At 37.2% G+C, this 17749-nt stretch overlaps 1 protein-coding gene across 2 annotated transcripts; it reads left to right on the forward strand.

Annotated features, from left to right (window-relative positions):
• Nucleotides 1-10204: 10204 nt before the first annotated feature.
• LOC137941695 (oxysterol-binding protein-related protein 4C) lies at nucleotides 10205-12816 on the forward strand. Of its 2 annotated transcripts, none has more exons than XM_068787218.1 (7): nucleotides 10205-10281; nucleotides 10542-10703; nucleotides 11158-11403; nucleotides 11597-11693; nucleotides 11803-12094; nucleotides 12207-12309; nucleotides 12412-12816. In XM_068787218.1, exons 1-7 carry the CDS (start codon nucleotides 10279-10281, stop codon nucleotides 12661-12663), a joined length of 1155 nt encoding a protein of 384 aa, XP_068643319.1. In that variant the 5' UTR covers nucleotides 10205-10278; the 3' UTR covers nucleotides 12664-12816. The 2 variants fall into 2 exon arrangements, with proteins under 2 accessions (XP_068643319.1, XP_068643320.1); XM_068787219.1 differs by lacking the exon at nucleotides 10205-10281 and adding an exon at nucleotides 10842-10963 and having other exon boundaries at nucleotides 10613-10703.
• The last annotated feature ends 4933 nt before the right edge of the window (nucleotides 12817-17749 follow it).

Raw genomic sequence — 17749 nt, forward strand, 5'->3', positions numbered from 1 at the left:
TTCTAAATTCCAAATATTAGTTGTGCTAAATATTCCTTATTCTAGAATTATCTTTTGAATATTTTCTTTCCAAATTGGTCTAGTTGTGTTAAAAAGTAATTGTCTTATATGAGAAGTCGATGTTTAGAAAGTTTTCATTATTACTTTCCATCTCAAAACTTTCTTATTAGCGTTTTTTATTTTTTAAAGTTTTCTCAATCAAAATGTTTATAGAGGAATTATTTTTTATCTCCCTCTTGGTTCATACTTGGTCAAATTTGTTAAGTTATTTTAATACTACAATTACAGTCTCCTTTTTATTATAATGGTGGTTATTTTCTCTTCCTTTAATCCTCCGTTATTTTTTTACTTGGTTACCTTTTTCCTACCATCCTTTTTTTACTCTTGTTTAGCCTCTTAGGCCAACCCATTGGTGTTGTTGCTTTGTGTTGATTTTCAGGACTTTATGGATTTAGCTCATGCAGAAAAGAAAGAGACACCCATTGGGAGAAAATAAGAGGAAGAAGAAGGTATTGACTTATGTCCTAACCCTATCCCTGAAGCTCAATGTATTGATTAATCACATTATAATATTATAATTATGCCCTTGGAACTTCAACTAATTACATCAATGTCAACTCGATGAGATGACTCTTTATTTACCATTTTGCCATCACTGTGTGGGCCTTTTCTTGGTCTATGGGCCTTGAGCCCATCTTCCACCTCTCTTGGATGGGTGGGCCTTTCTTGGTCTTATGGGTTTGAACCCATCTTCCACACACATGGACTTGTGGGCCGGGCCTTCCTTGGTCGTGTGGGCTTGAGCTCATCTTCCAACACTCCCCCTCTAGTTGGGAGTTTGTTAAATGGTGTATAAGATCTTCCCGTATAAAATGGTAGTCTGCCATATCTTCCAACACTCCTCCTCAAGCTAGTGGTCTCTTCCATGAGGCCCAACTGGCATAATATAAGTGAGAGTAAAATCACTCCTAGTCGTAAGACATTACTCCATACTCCAGTCAAATAACTCATGTTGGATGTTGGGCACACTCTTATCTTCTATAGGTATTGGGTTTATACATAGTGATCAGAAGTGTAATAAAACTCCTCCATCACTGTGTGCCTCCACAGGACACCGACTCTCAAATGGTAGGAATAATAAATGCCAATTAAGGGTAGTAACAAGTAATCACCTGGAAGATAATATTTTGGGGGCACCATATACTTTATACTTCATCAAAATAACCAATGCTGACAACAATCAGCAACTGGGAAGTCCTTCTTGAATAATAATGTCTTAGCCAAAGAGACACAATAACAACAGCAAAAATGGGCATGGGCCCAATAACACACCAAATAATGAAAATTCAATGACCTATAAAATAATTCGTTGCAAGTCCATCAGAAGGTTGTGCACCAAATAATATGTTGACGAGAAAATAAGCTACCAATACTTCAAAATCATAATCCAATCGAAGATAGGGGATCGAGTCGAGCCGAGTTAGGTATCAGACCAATATTGCTGAATCACGGTAGAAATAGGTATAGAACACCTGGACACGTATAACCGAGGCAAAAAAAATAAGTGGGCCAAGTTGGGTAGACCAGACTAAGTTGACCCGGATCGGGTTGACTCAGTCCGAATTGACCCGAGTTAACTCTGTAGAACATCAGCAAAGCTCGTTTCAGCATGTTCGTTGGGTTAACTTGGCTCGGTCTGGGTTGGGTCAAAATAGGCGCTCGATTAAAAACCATATAACTTGGTGAAATTTTAATTAGGCAAGATTCATTGTCTTCCCCTCTTCCAAACAGAGCAGGACAGCAGTGAGATGGATCGTTGTGGCCGCCAACGATCCCGGAGAAAAAGCTCTGCAGGAATTTGGAAGTTTCCTAAAAACAACAGTAAGATCTTCCAAAGAACCAGCAACAATGAACACGGAAGATTTTGACTGCCAAGAGTATCATCGCGACCATTGGCAATGAATTAGCGATCCCAGAGAAGCAGCTGACAGAAGATTAATTAGCAGAGGAACTTTCCGAACAAATATGATAGCACCCCCGACAACTTCCTAGACGAAATAGAGAACCGACGGCTCAGACATGGAAATGCCAGATTGCACGATAGCAGAGATACCAATTTGAGGATTGATTTGCAAAATTTGAAGATCCATCTTTAGATAATACGATTCTGAGTTGCCAGTAGTAAACTAGGATAGGCAAGACAAGATTCGTTGAATATCTGGTGAGCTTGTTCAAAATCCGAAGCAATTTCTAGAAAGAAATATTAGATGCCAGTGCTTGAATAACACTATAGGACAGTTGGTTAGTCTCCAATGAAGAGAAAGTATACTGGCTTTCCAGGAATAATGGGCTGGATCAAATAGAGCAATAAGAAAGGCAATCGAGATCATCCAAAAAAATGGGCAGTGAACCAGCAGTGTGAGACTCAATCAGCAGAGATGAAGGCGATGAAATCAGTAGCTTCCTAGTCTTAAGATGAAGACGTCAAACCGCAACGAAAAAAAAAAATTAACGGATAAAATGTTGGATGTTGGCTGAAACCATCCAAAAAATTCCAGATGACGATGAATCAGCAAAAATAAATCACGACGACGATGACGAGTAGAAAAATCAGAGTAGACTTGCCAGGTCGAATTCTAAAAATTACTATTCCTAAAAATCAATGTTTTGATACCACGTTGATTTTCAGGACTCCATGGATTTAACTCATAGAGTTAAGAGAGACTCCCATTGGGAGAAAATAAGAGGAAAAAAAAGTTATGGACTTATATCCTATCCATCCCCCTCGTGCTCAAATTTATAGATTAATTAAACTATTATATTATAATTATGCCCCTGGAACTTCAACTAATTACATTAATACCATCTCTATGAGATGACTATTTATTTATCATTCTACCATCATTGTGTGGGCCTATGGGCCTTCTCCTGGGTCTATGGGCCTTGAGCCCATCTCTCTACCTCTCTTGGATGTGTGAGCCTTTTTTGGTTTTATGGGCTTGAGCCCATCTTCCACCCACATGGACTTGTGGACCTTCCTTAGTCTTGTGACCTTGGGCTCATCTTCCCACACTTTGGTTGGTCATTTTTCTATATATGAGTGTTTTAAGTCGATTAAGACTTTTTTATTGGTATCTTTTGGGTTTTTATCGTCATCTTTTGCTTTAAGGTTGATTATTATCACTATTTTGTTTCAAATCCTTTAAGGTTGGTTTCAATTTTTGTTTTATCACCCATGTTTTACTTTTTGAGAGTATGTGTCCAATTGAGTACTTATCCTTAGGACACCTTGATGGAGGAAACAATTACTACAACTACTTTTATGTTTCAAGTTGGTATCATTGTCATTACCTCCTAGCTTGAAGGGGAGAATAAAAGGAGAAGTATGAAGGATGAGATTAGAAGTTCAGTGTTGCAATGGTTGTGCCTCCTTCCAAATTAAAATATGGATGTTGCTATCATTTGAGAATAAGAAGTATAATCTACAAAGACGAATTCCACATATTGTAGTAATCAAATTTCATGTGACTAGAATATTCATGTAAGGAATAGAACAAGATGAGTCAAAGCAAGGCAATCAAAATTTTTTTTTCAAGCACACAAGTTTCTTGACCAAGATTATTTGCAAGTGAAATTACAAACACCAGCTTGAGGGTGCTTGCTAAGAGACACCCACGTGTGAAGGGGTGACATAATTAGTAAATAAGGAGAACTTTCACAGAGATGGCAAAAAATTGTAATTATACAAGTCAGTGTATGTCCTCTTATGTCTTTTTCCTTTTGAAGCATGTATCCCTAAGGGTATTGTAGTTATTATAAACACTTTCACATAACTATAAATACAACCTCAAGGCATGGGATAGAGCATTCAAGTCTCTTCCTCTCTGCTCAAATTCGTCCATATAGCTCTCTCTTTTCCTTTTTTTTTTCTCCCTTGGTTTCTTCTCTCCTCTCTCCCAATAGCTAGAGTTCATATTTTCTCTCCTTCTTTTGAGATTACTTGTGTTTATGTGTTGGCCCTAGAAATCAACAAATTGGGCCTATAAATTTGAAATCATCCTACTGGAAGGCATTATATATATGTATGAGCTTAATCATGAAAATGGTGACAAAAGTTGAGGCACCAAAATCCCAAGTGTGAGTCTAGACTTTCAAGTCTAATTGGTTTCTAATAAATCTTTGGTGGGTCAAGGTTGGGGAGCCTAGTGTGTTATAAACCCTTATACTAGTATATCTTATAAATTGGCCAAAAAAATCAATTGAGTAACACAAGTCATTGTATGGGCAGCATTGTGACCTGGCTCTTGTCGTGTTTTCCTATAGATATCGTTTGGCTTGCCAAATATAGTGAATTAGCTCTAAGTCGAAAACACCTTGAGAGGAGAAGAATGAAGAAGAAGCAATGTAGCACAAGAAAAAAGATATTCTCATGAAGCAATCAATTGGGCAAGAGTTCGAATGACCAAAAGACTATTTATCACAACGAAGTGATGGTTGTTTCCAATATTTAGCTACTTGATCAAACCAAGCACCCACAATTTCTTCCATGAATGTGGTCCTCTCATGTATACTAGGGAAAGATCTTCTCAATCAACACCCTCACCATACTTGGACCAAACTGTCTCACGGCCTTCTGAACCTAACTCAAACACAGCTTTAATGGGCGAACTGCCCAACCCTTGGAACATACTACTATTGTAGCTGGCAGAGAGCAAAATCGAGGTGCCAAAGTTCGCATCTATGGGAACTCTTGGGGAAGACCTTATGTAACGGCCAGCCTAGCTAACTATCGGGACACGATATAGGTTTCAAGTATAGATGATTCTCATATTAGATTCCCTACGTATCATAAGATTCCTGCTCTTTAAAGTCTGGAATTTTCCAAATCTAAAAGATAGACAGGATTCTAGGATCAATCCTTGGGGTAAATACCTTTATGCACACCCTTTGGGTTGATCGACCCATACCATGATATTTCCATGAGATTCCTCTTTCATTCTTAAGCAAGCTCCAGAGAGGCTTTAGTTGATCCATGGTTTACGTTCATCTTTCTTAAAAAATTTCTCCTAATAAATGAGTCATAGTGGTTAGCTGCTTACGATTAGGGAAAACGATCGCAAACAGTAAAAAACCAGATTCATCATCATCCTCAATTCTGTTGCTGAAACACAGAAAATAACAGTATATCTCATAAAAATAGAGAAAAGGTGAGCCGGAGTTGAACAGAACAAGAAAAACAAATGCCAAGCTTTTTCACCTGGGTGAGAGTAGGAGGAGAGGCAGCGATTACGCATTTTGGGTTTATCTGTTGCAGTTTTGTTAAGGAGGGACTTCATTCTTTTTCTCTTCGTCAACCTCTGCATTTGTCATTTGCGGTTTCGAAGAAAGAGACCTCTCTCCTCTCTTCCTCCTTTAGCGACAGTGAGGACCGTGGCTATTTCAAACCTTTTCTCTAACTGGGAAGGTCAATTTTCAGAAGAGCTTGGATAAGAAAATGATTTGAATCCTGAAGAACTCTGCGTCTTCTTCTTTCTTTTCTGTCCTTTTCTTATGTAAGATTTTTCACAAACGGAAATGCGGGGACCAGAAGGAGAAAGGTTTCCGAATTTTATTTTATTTTTCTCTTTCTTTGTGGAAAAGAATGGGGATTCGAAGCAAACAAAACATAAAAAGAGGAGACAAGTCCGTCAGTTGGCCATTACATTACCCATGTGAGGCATGGCACAATCAGAAAGCGAGTGAGAGTACTCTTCAGTCTTCAATCTAAACGAAACAGCTGCTCCATGGAATTATTGGAGAACCCCCACGTCGGTTCTCAGGCGCATGCATTCATTTCCTTCTTTGCCGTTCCCCAATTTCATCTTCTCCTTCCTTTCGACTTCACCCGGAACCTTTACCATTCCTGACTTTGCAGGCTAACAGCGGAACAGTCTGTAATCACTTCATTCTTCTCTACTCCCCAAGTCCCTATAAAGACGGTTGCTTCGGCCACAAAGTATCTGCAACTGGGAAGGTTGTCTTTTTCCCTGAGACTTAAAATTCGAAGAATTCAAGCTGGACATCACAGACGCAAATTTAGAAGATGCTCCAAGCAGCAAATAGATGATACCGTCCAGAGTTCACAAAACGCCACCGTCATACATTGTGGCTTTTATAAAAGGAGCAAGTAGTTCAGAATGGTGAACTTTAAGAAATCTCAAGTGGACAAGTAAAGAGATATGGATGCGTAATCTTCAAGCTTATTTACGTCGTTTTGACAAAAGAACCAAAGAGAAAAAACAAACAGGGAGGGGAGAATGGGAACGATCCAAAAGGAAGCTCGTTCAAAAAATCGGACATGATATAGGTAAAAAACCTAGTTTACTGGATCAACCAGTGATATCTCCTTGCAAACGCTCCCCGTTTTAGTTCAACCACGTGTCGTCCCGCTCCCCACTAACTCCTGCTTTCATCATCACTTTGTAAAAACAAAAACCGACAGTCTTAACTTACAACTTTGACAAACGTGTCATCACGTGCGGTTGTAAATTTATGCTCGGGTTGATTGACACGCCTTAGATTCTATCGCTGTCAACTCCACTTCCGAACTGCATTTCTATTTATTAAAGTTAAATGCATTTATGATTGAACATACGATGCACACCTACCCCATGTACATGGCTATATTTGTGACACATCTCGTCTCTTCGAAGCGTCCGGGTCAAATCGTTTGGATCATGGATCAATCTCGATTCACAACTTTGACCAGCTTGACTCGCAGTAGCCCGTATTGTCCTTTCAATCATTTATCGAGAAATAAACGAATGAGGGAAAGGGAGAGAAGATTAGTACTCTTGACGATTGTGACTTTTTTTTGTCATATTTAATCGATATTACAAGTCAAAGAGAAATAAAGAGACACTCGTATCTCCCATCTACCTTGTCCACCTTCTTTTTATTATGTTTGTCTTGTGATGCTTCGGATTCCAACCAAAGGACCAAGATTATTGAGTTAAATCTTCTTTTGATTATGTTCATGGGATTCCAACCAAAGGACCAAGATTATTGAGTTAAATCTTCTTTTGATTATGTTTGTCCTATAAGGCTTAGGATTCCAACCAAAGGACAACACTTATGGTAGAGGGCGAGGAAGCGGAGGTAGATCTGGCAACAGAGCAGTTATGGTAGAGGACAAGGAAGAAGAGGTAGATCATACGTCGAAGGTAGAGGAAATAGTGGTGACTCTACGTTTAACTCGTCAAACTCTGGTTAGAATAGGAAGTGTAATTGTTGCCCCTATAACCATTATCGTTACTAGTAGTATGTTCTCTTTTGTTCATCTTCTAGTCCTTCACTGTAGATCATTGGTTCCAGAGCTTATAAACGTCTTACCGGTAAACTTATCTTCTTCATCTTTTTGTGCTATGAACCATTTATATCTATTGTAGATGTCTCCTAAACCAAAATATAGGGTATCAGTACTTCTATTGTATTCTCCTTCTTATCACTTTCTAATGTTCTATTTGTTCCATAGTTTTTATTGAGTACCATATTTGTTTACCAATTGACCAATAAACTTAATTATTTTAAAACGTTTTCTCCTTTTTTATATATTTTTCAGGAAATCAAGACGAAATAGGTGATGGGTGGTGATCCTGAGAGAGGACTATTTTTTTGGACTCTTCGAGTTTTGACAATTAATCAAGATGCAATTGTTTAGCTTAAAAACATTGGTTTTGTCCTTCAAATCTCTTACTATGTTGTATTACAAGTTTTGTTAGCTTGTGAAGCATCGTAGGGTTTTTTTCTACCCAAGCAAGATAAAGTATCTTTAAGTTCTTTTTCATTAGTTCACTCTGATGTTTGAAGACTAATTAATATTCCAAATATTTCTCAATCTGAGTATTTTGTTATATTTGTGGATTATCATACTCGAGTAATTTGATTTTATTTAATGAGAGATAGATCAAAAAATTTCTCATCTTTGATTCATTTTATGCTAATGTCGAAACTCAATTCAAGTTTTTCGATCTGATAATGCTAAGGAATATTTCTCTTCTTAGTTTCAATCTTTATGTTAAAAGAAGGGCATTGTTTATCAATCCTCTTGTGCTAAGCACCTCAACGGAATGGTGTTTTTGAGAGGAAGAATAGACATCTTGTAGAAGTTGCAAGAACTCTTATGTTAACTATGAATGTTCCTTAATATTATTGGCCAAATGTTGTTCTCATTGCTTGTGTTCTTATTAGTCGAATGCCAACAAGTGATTACATGACAACGCACCATTCTCAAAATTATTCACACCACCATATGTGTTTTGTTATGTTTCTTTTGTGCATAATCTTTCCACCATTAAAAATAAATTCAATCCTAGGGCTGTAAAATGCATTTTTCTAGGCTACTTAAATAAAAAACATAAAGGATATGTGAGTTATTCATCTTCTTCAAACAATTATCAAGGTTTTGACGGTTTCCCCCTAAACCATAAGCGTTAAACCCCAAACCCTAAACGTTTACTTTTATATTTTGAATTGTTCACCATTATAAATATCTCAATTCATGATTAAGTATTTTTACAAAGAAAATATTTTTTCATGGCTTTAAAAGTATTAACCTAAATTACCCTCCATCAAAGTTTTTTTTATAATATAGTATCTTATTTATTTATTTATATAAATTCATCTTTTAATATTATATTTAATTACTACTTTAAGAGTGGTAATTTAGTTATTATAAAGGTAAGGATTTGATCAAGCATTTGTAAAATATAAAAGTAAACATATTTGTTTAGGTTTTTTATTTTTTATTTTTTATAATTAATAAAATTAACCTTTTTATTTTAATTTGTGATTATTTTATTAATTTGGACTAAACTAAAATCTATCTTATTTTATTAATAGAAAGTTATATAAACCATCTTATAAAATTTAAATCTATCAAAGTATTTTTATATAATAAAATATCCTATTTATGTATTTATATATATATATATATATTTTTTTTTCGATTTTTAATATTATACTAAAATTTTAATTTAAGAGTGATAATTTAGATTCTGAAGAAGTAAGAATTTGATCAAGCATCTAGGCATTATAAAAGTAAACATCTTTGTTTAGGTATTTTATTTTTTATTTTACAATTATTTAAATTAATCTTTTTATTTTACTTTGTAATTATTTTATTGATTTAAAATAAACTAAAAGCTCTTATTTTATTAATAAAATATCTTATTTATTTATTTATTATATTCATGACTTTTAATATTATATTAAATTACTAATTTAAGATTGATAATTAAGATATTGTAAAAGTAAGAATTTGATCAAGTATCTAGACATTATAAAAGTTAATATTTTTGTTTAAGTATTCTAATTTTATAATTAATTTAATTAAATCTATTTTATTTTATTAATAAAATAACTTATTTATTTATTTATTATATTCATGACTTTCAATATTATATTAAATTACTTATTTAAGAGCGATAATTTAGATATTGTAAAAGTAAAAATTTGTTTAAATATCTAAATATTATAAAAGTAACCTGTTTAGGTATATTATTTTTTTATATTAAATTAAATTATTATTTTATTTTAAAGTTTTTTAAAAAATTATCTTATTTTATTAATTAAAAAATTAAATAAAACTATTTCCATAAAATTAAATCTTTCAAGTATTGTATTAATAAATTTATTGACCACTTTCTAGTCCATACTCTCTATTGACTACACGTTCATCTTCATATCACTGATACTAAGTAATATCGTGGCGTCCCCTTGCTGCAGAACCACTCAAGAACTTCCACCGATCATCTTCTATTAAGGAAACCGAAAGATTTCGACCACTAATTCGGTGTATATACAAATCTAGGACTTTTCAAATCAACTCACTCCATAGCTGCGATTCTTTCAAGTTCGATGTTTCAGTGATAGGACTGGAGAAGAGCAATCAAATTTATTGATGTCTGCTTTCTTTTTCCTGTGTTGGATTCTTATAAGACGATTGGCTGCAGATTTTTAGTGAGATAACCTTATTTCAGAATATAAGATACCCAAGTTTTTTGAGAGTTGCATCAGCGCCGTTTGTTCGGAGATCGGACAACGTTGAGCTCCTAAACGATTACCGGCATAGCATACAATAATGAATAACAAGTAGTACCGTTTCAAACAAAAAAAACACACTAGTATTTTATACCATGAGCAGCAGCATTCGAGCGGCCATCCTTCCATTACTATAAATAGATAGGTCCCGTGGGCTTCTTACTCGCTCCTTCTCAGCTTTCCTCGCTGCAGTGGAAGATGGTATATACCTTTCTTCTGCCGCCTTCTTCTTTCTCTTCTTTATCTGTCGTTGTTTTTTATTTTTCATTACGTCTTGCCGAAACCCAGTTTCAGATATTGCTTAAGTTTTGTTGTTCTTGTTGTGAGGCTCTGCCGACTACCACGAGGAGCGATTTGTCAGAGAGTAGAACAGAATTATTTTTTAGGAAGTAAAAGGATTTTTTTTTTCGCTTTACAGTGATGATATTATTCTGATTTTTCTGATTGGGGGTGTGTTGCAGGGGAAGGAAGACGATGGAGAGGAGGGAGGGGAGGTGTTGCTCACGCCACCTCTGGCACTTGAAGGAGGACTCGCCGTTGAGCACCGGGTTCCCAACATTGTGCAACGCATTTTGAGCCTGTTCAGAAACGTCCGACCCGGATCCGATCTCACACGCTTCCAGGCAAGTTCACCCCTATTTTGTTTTCATCGTCTCGAAATCGTTTACATCTGTAGTTATTACAATGGCGTTATGCTGATGCTTGATCCGCCGCCTCGTAATGGCGTGCAAACAACGCCTCGTCTTGACTCTTCTGGATAGGACGATTCCCTGTCGGTCTGTTCCGCAGCAGCCGCCCCAGATTCGAACCGGCGGAGTGGCCCCGTCTCACGAGCCCCACCCTCTGCTGATTCCGAAATGCAGCATTATTGGTCGTATTAATGGTTCGGGGAAATTACTAGACGAACGATCTGTAAATTGTTGTTTGTTGATGTCCACCTTCGATGAACGATCTGGATTCCCTTTCCCCAATCGGCTCCAGAAACCTGAACAGTTCTCTCTTCTTTTTGAATGGTAATTTTCTTCTTTAGGGATTAACCTTTTTTCCTTTTTCTTCTGTTGGTTTTGGTAAAAGCAGCTGCCCCCGCTCTTCAACATACCCAAATCTCATCTTCAATTGTATGGGGAGTCTGTCTACTGCTTCAGAGATTCTCTCTTGGGCAAGTGCGCACAAGGGAAGAACCCCCTCGATAGATTTGCCAATGTCGTTGCCTGGAGCATATCGACCATTCGCCCCATGATCTTTGGTGCGGCCCCGTTTAATCCCGTTCTCGGAGAGACTCATCATGTTTCCAATGGAACTCTCAACGTTCGACTTGAACAGGTATATGAAAGCACTGTTGACAGTCGATGGCAGGAATGAATGGTTACATTCTTTTGTTTCATTGAAATTTGCTATTTGTTGGTAGAAAAATCGCAGCAGCAGAACCATCCTGTTCCTTCAAATTATTCTGTTTATTAGTGATCCTCCATGGATCTCCTTTCGATTTTGATGCGTATCTCTCTCTCTCTCTTAGGTTTCGCATCATCCCCCAGTGAGTGCTCTTCATGCAACAGATGAGCAAGAACAGGTGGAGTTGATTTGGTGTCAAAATACAACTGCTAGTTACTATGGTAGGTACAGAATTGCGCCAATCTTTGCCCTGGATGATTCACTAAAACCTGGAAGATGAAGTTTGCTTTGAAAATCTTTTGCTTACTCTGTCTCAAAAGCGTCTCTCAGGCACTTCAGTGGAAGCTGTGATTCATGGAAAAAGGGTGCTCAAGCTCTTGAATTTTGATGAGACTTATGAGATGAACTCCCCGAAGGCGTTGATAAGATTTTTCCCGGTGCCGGGATCGAATTGGGCCGGAAATGTCAGGGTCCGGTGCAAAGACTCCGGCCTGGAAGCTGACATATGTTATGACGGCAAGAGCTTCCTGGGATTTGGTGGAAACCATCGGTCAATCAGGGGGAAAATCTTCGATTCTTCGTCCTCGAAAACAATTTACGAGATAAATGGTTCCTGGGACAGGTAAAAGTTCTCGACCGAGAGAAATGCAAATCCCTCTCTTAGATATCTGTCATATGAACTAAAAAATCTGTGTCTAGGATGAAAAGCTCTAAAAGGGTAGGGTATTTAACAGGACTGTGACTCTGAAGAATGCCCAAAGCGGGGAAATCACCATTCTGTACAATGCCGAGGACACCATACGCAAACTGAATACTCCATCACTCAAGGACCCAAAGGTTGTTCTATCCCCATTTCTCTTGTCTGAAATTAGAGCTGCAAACACCCGTTTCTTTTCTGAAAAAAAAATGAAAAGAATGTGTAATGATTTCGTGGCACAGGGGCTAGAGCTAACTGAATCAGCAGTCGTGTGGAGGGAAGTGGGACAGAGGATACTGAAACGGGAGTGGGAGAAAGCTAGGGAAGCAAAGAGAAGCGTGGAGGAGAAGCAGAGGATGGCAGAGAAGGAAAGGAAGGCTCGAGGGGAGTCATGGACTTCCAAGTACTTCAGAGTGTCGCGCACAGACGAAACTGGGTGGGAATGCTACCCCAGGGAGTCTACGGTTCCTCCTGCTCCCATTGTTGCCTCTTAATGAGCAAATCGTTGATTTTTAATGCTTTAAATTGTATGACAATGAGAAGGACTTCGTGGAGGTTTCCTTAAGGGTAACATATTTTATTTAATTATATTTACTATGGGCTAAAATTAAGTGGTCTAATTTTGGTAAGCCCATAATCTGCTTAAATTAGAATATGGGTCAATTGAGTAGATACTCATATTATCTTATTTAGGGAATTATGTGAATCTTAATTAAATAATATAAATAAAACATTATTGTTGTGGTCCATAAGTGGAATAAAATCCGGAAGCTGGAAGAGAGACGATGGTCCAGAAGTCGGAAGAGAGACGATGGTCCAAAAGTGGAATAAAGGTGATTTAGTTGAGTAAGATCACAAAATCATTCATTTGTTCGTAGTAATTCCGTAATAGAAAGACGATCGTTCGAAATGGATCCAGGTATTTCAAGTATCCCGAATCCTAATCCTTTGACATAATATAAATTCTAGATTCAGATTTAAAGATTATGATTATTTTAACAAGTAGTATCAGAGCAGTCATTACTGTTAGATTATTAGGATTGGAATGGAGTAATTCCGTGGAGAAAGACATGGTTCTGCACAATGTTGATGCTCTATGCGTCACTCTCCACAAAACCTACCTCGGTGTTGTGTGTCAGTCGGCGTCGCTCGCGGCCAACGTCTAACGGGAGTCCGACATCCGGTAGCGCACGCAAGAAAGAAAAAACAATTTAACTTAGGTTCGGTTTGATTTAAATAACAAGTCGACTCGGCTGAGTCGAGACGGGTTGACACAATTCGGAAATTCAGGGTTGAATCGGACGGTTCGGGTCGACTCAGACAAGCTGAGCCGGCTCGCCCGTTCCAATTCATTGTGTCGACTCGCCCAAGAGAGGACCGAGTTGACTCGATTCTCAAAATTAGTTTTTTTGCATCAAAGATTTGAATCCGCAAAAAAGATTTTCATTTAAGCGCAAATGACCATTGTGCCTCTCACCATTCGTGTGTTCTTATTGGATAAAAAATTTATATATATTAAATTACATAAATTACAAAATTTATTTTTTATGTAATTTTCATTCATATGAATATTTTAAGCATGTACATATAGTTGTACAATGTATATATTTAAGTTGATTTTTTAATTGTGAAATTTCCTTCTTCTTTTGTTGCAATTGGTCTAGTATTTTAATCAAATTGATTGAAGCTACATGTTGCCAAAGTAACCTCAGTATTGTAGATTGATTTGACTAAAAATACATATACGTTTGTGCAGAGTTATTTATACAAATTGTGTTTGGCCCAAAGGAAGACACAATTTGGCCAAATCAACAAAGTGTCTACGATGATAAATATGTGACAATTATAAAGACTTTTCATGTGAACAATAGTCAGTATTTGATCATTGCACTGAGAGTACCACTTACAGTTAATTACTTTGTCCAAAGACTAGGAATTAATGTTGTACTAGGTATCTTGATATGGGTCCCCAAATTTGGATTGTTTGAACATGTCTTGTTTTTCTTTATTTGGCATACTAATTAATGTGAGTATACTTGTTTATTTTGTTTTATATACAATTTCTATTGCTACTACAATGAATGTTTCTGCCCAAATCAGCAACATCCCAATGTTGAACGGGACTAACTTTAAGGTCTAGAAAAATACCATGGGAATTATACTCGGTTGTATGGATTTGGATCTTGCACTTCGGGCGGAACAACCCACTTCTACTCCGGAAAACCTCAATGAGGTTAAAATTGAGAAGTGAGAGCGCTCTAACCGAATGTGCTTGATGATCATGAAATGCTCTATTCCGGAAGTGTTTCGGGGATCTATTACTGAGAGCAAGAGCGCCATGAAGTTCCTTGAGGAAATTGAGCAATATTTTGCCAATAATGAAAAATCGGAGGCGAGTAGCCTTTTGGCTAAACTTGTTTCGATAAAGTATAAGGGCAAAGGGAACATAAGGGAGTACATAAAGAAAATGTTTCATCTCGCATCAAAACTCAAGTCATTTAAGATGGAGTTGTCTGAGGACTTACTCATGCACTTGGTTTTGATATATTTTCCTACACACTTTGGGAAATTCAAAGTGAGTTATAATACTCAGATGGACAAATGGTCCCTAAATAAGCTTATATTTCACTGTGTGCAAGAGGAAGAGAGGCAGCAACGGGATAAGAATGAAAATGCTTACTTGGCCTAGATCTGTTACAGTCCCGGGTCATGGATCGAGTAACACGGAGTGGGAGTTGTGAATCCAGCACTGGTACTGAGTTGTTGGACTCGTTAAGGAGGGTTAAAGATCCCTTCTTTGGGTAATCTTCCACCAGTGATCAATCTCCCTTTTTATGATCTCATTCTAGTGCTAAAGTTATAGCTAGAATGGAAGTAATTTAGGTGGAGAAAGAATGGAGGAATACCTGTTCTTGCTCACATTAATCAGGGTTTCAACCCTGATTTGATGCAGCTCGTTCTAGGACTTGAAGGCCTAGCTTGGAGGGGCAACCTTAGCTCATGATGATGGCTGTCCTTGCTCTGTTTTAGTGATGAATTCCCAGCAAGAAGAGTTGTTCTAACCCTTCACGTGAAAGAACCAGAATTCTTCCTCTTTTGCTGCTCGTCAAGAGGGAATTGAACCCTACTTGTTGTTGACGCTGGTGATGAGGGAAGACCCTCTCTTTGGGCTCGAAAAAGGGGCAGGAAGCTCCTCTTCTTAGTATGGATGATGAGAGATGAATTTGGGTGAAGATGGATGGCAATGGTGGGTGAAGGATAAGTTGAATTTTTTGAGTAAACCCTAAACTCGAGATCAAGAGGTGATTTCAATTTAGACTAGGTTATTCTAAAATCTCAAAGCTTACCTATTTCATTCATACATTTCCCTGAAATAGGTCACGTCATGGAGTTTTAGGGTTAGGGTTACAATAATTCCCCATAATGCCCTTACATATAAAGTAACTAGAAATAACTCCTACTTAAAACAATATAAGAAATAAATCCTACTCAAAGAAATATAAGAAATAAATCCTATTGAGTGAGTTGTTGTTGTCTCCTTCGTTGTGTGATTCGGTGATTGAGTCCACAACACGATCTCTTAGAACAAGAAAAAGAAGAGTGGTAAGGATGTTGCAGAAGGATCTTCTCAAAATAAGAAACAAAAGAAGCAGGATGAGGAGTTTACTTGCTACTTTTGCAAAAAATCGGGACACATGAAGGAGTGTCCCAAGTACGCCGCATGGCGTGTAAAGAAGTGTATGCATCTAACTTTAGTTTGTTCTTAAGTTAATTTAGCTTCTGTACCTAAGATACTTGGTGGGTGGATTCTGGTAATACCACTCACATAAGTATGTCTTTGCAGGGTTGCATGTGCTGCCGACTGCCAAGTGATACTGAAAAGTTCATCTTTGTGGGTGACGGCAATAAAGTTGCGGTAGAAGCTATAGGAACTTTCAGATTACGATTAAACACTAGGTTTTATTTGGATTTATTTGAGACATTTGTTGCACCGTCTTTTAGGCAGAAATTAATTTCTATTTCTATTTTGGACAAATCAGGTTTTCCTGTTCTTTTGGAAATAATAAAGTTAGTTTCTATCAAAATTCAAATTTTGTTGTTTCCGGTCCCATAATTGATAATCTGTATATGTTTGATGTTGTTAGTTCCTATAGAGAAATATTGCAAACAAGTTCACGTGATACAAAGCAAAAATTAAGTGAGAATTCTGCCACATTATGGCACAAACGTTTAGGACACATCTCTAAACAGAGAATTCAGAGGTTTGTGTCGGATGGAATTCTTGAACCCCTAGATATTACAAATTTTCAAGTTTATGTTGAGTGCATCAAGGGGAAACAAATAAACATTAGAAAATTAGGTGTCGAAAGAGCTACAGAAGTCTGAAAACCTGTACATACATATATTTGTGGTCAATTCCTTACAACTTCATGGAATGGACAACAGTACTTCATTACATTCATAAACGATTACTCTAGATTCGGTTACCTATATTTAATACATGACAAGTCACAATCCTTGGACGTCTGCAGTCTTTCAAAACTGAAGTTAAACTTCAACTTGGAAAGAAAATAAAGGTTATCAAATCCGAACGTGGTGGTGAATACTACGGAAGGTATGATGGATCAGGAGAACAATGTCCAGGACCCTTCACGGCTTTCATCAACGAGTGTGGAATTGTTCCGCAATACACCATGCCGGGCAAACCTAGCATGAATGGTGTTGCAGAGCGACAAAATTGAACTCGTAAAGATATGGTAAGGAGTATGATCAGTCATTCCTCCTTGCCAGAGTCACTTTGGGGAGAATCTTTAAAGATCGCAGTTTACATCCTTAACAGTGTACCGAGCAAAGCAGTTGCCAAAACCCCCTATGAGCTTTGGACAGGCAAAAAGCCTAGCATTAGGTACTTGCACATTTAGGGTTGTCCAATTGAGGCATGACATTATAGGCCACATGAAAGAAAATTGGACTCAAGGACAGTTAACTGTTATTTCGTTGATTACATTGAACGTTCTCGGAGCTATAAGTTTTATGATCCCACACAAGATCCTTTTTTAAATGGGAAATGTGAGATTCCTTGAGAATATTGAGTTTGGAGGAGAAGAAAATATAAGGAATGTTGTCTTTGAAGAAGAATATGTTATTAATAGTTATCAGGTCTCCATACCTATTATTGTTCAAGACACAATTTAGGCAGTAGAGGACAATGTATCAGGCTCTTATTCCTGACATTGTTCCAGATCAAGACAACAATGAGATTCTTCCTCAACTACCACCTTTAGAACAAACTCAACAATATCAAGAAGTGTCATTAAGGAGATCCACTAGGGAGAGGAGAAATGCGATTCCAAATGATTATATCATCTTTCTCCAAGAACATGAGGATGACATCAGATTGATAGAAGATGGTACAACTAGAAAACTTTGTGTCTGGTGATCCAAAGTTTATGGTTTGTAAATTGAAGAAATCCATCTACGGTCTCAAACAGGTTTCCCGTCAATGGTATCACAAGTTTCATCAAGTCATCACCTCATACGATTTTGTGGCGAATGTTGTTGATGACTGTGTATATCATA

This window comes from Aristolochia californica, unplaced genomic scaffold (assembly GCF_029961685.1).
Source record: "Aristolochia californica isolate CCGP_79_NKW_82.1479 unplaced genomic scaffold, dmAriCali1.0.hap1 SCAF_9, whole genome shotgun sequence".
NCBI lineage: Eukaryota > Viridiplantae > Streptophyta > Magnoliopsida > Piperales > Aristolochiaceae > Aristolochia > Aristolochia californica.

What these genes read in the sequence shown, in the direction of transcription:
- LOC137941695 (XM_068787218.1), top strand. An exon ending in TCAACGTTCGACTTGAACAG is followed by an intron (nt 11,404 to 11,596) that starts GTATATGAAAGC and finishes TCTCTCTCTTAG; the next exon opens with GTTTCGCATCATCCCCCAGT. An exon ending in CATCACTCAAGGACCCAAAG is followed by an intron (nt 12,310 to 12,411) that starts GTTGTTCTATCC and finishes TTCGTGGCACAG; the next exon opens with GGGCTAGAGCTAACTGAATC.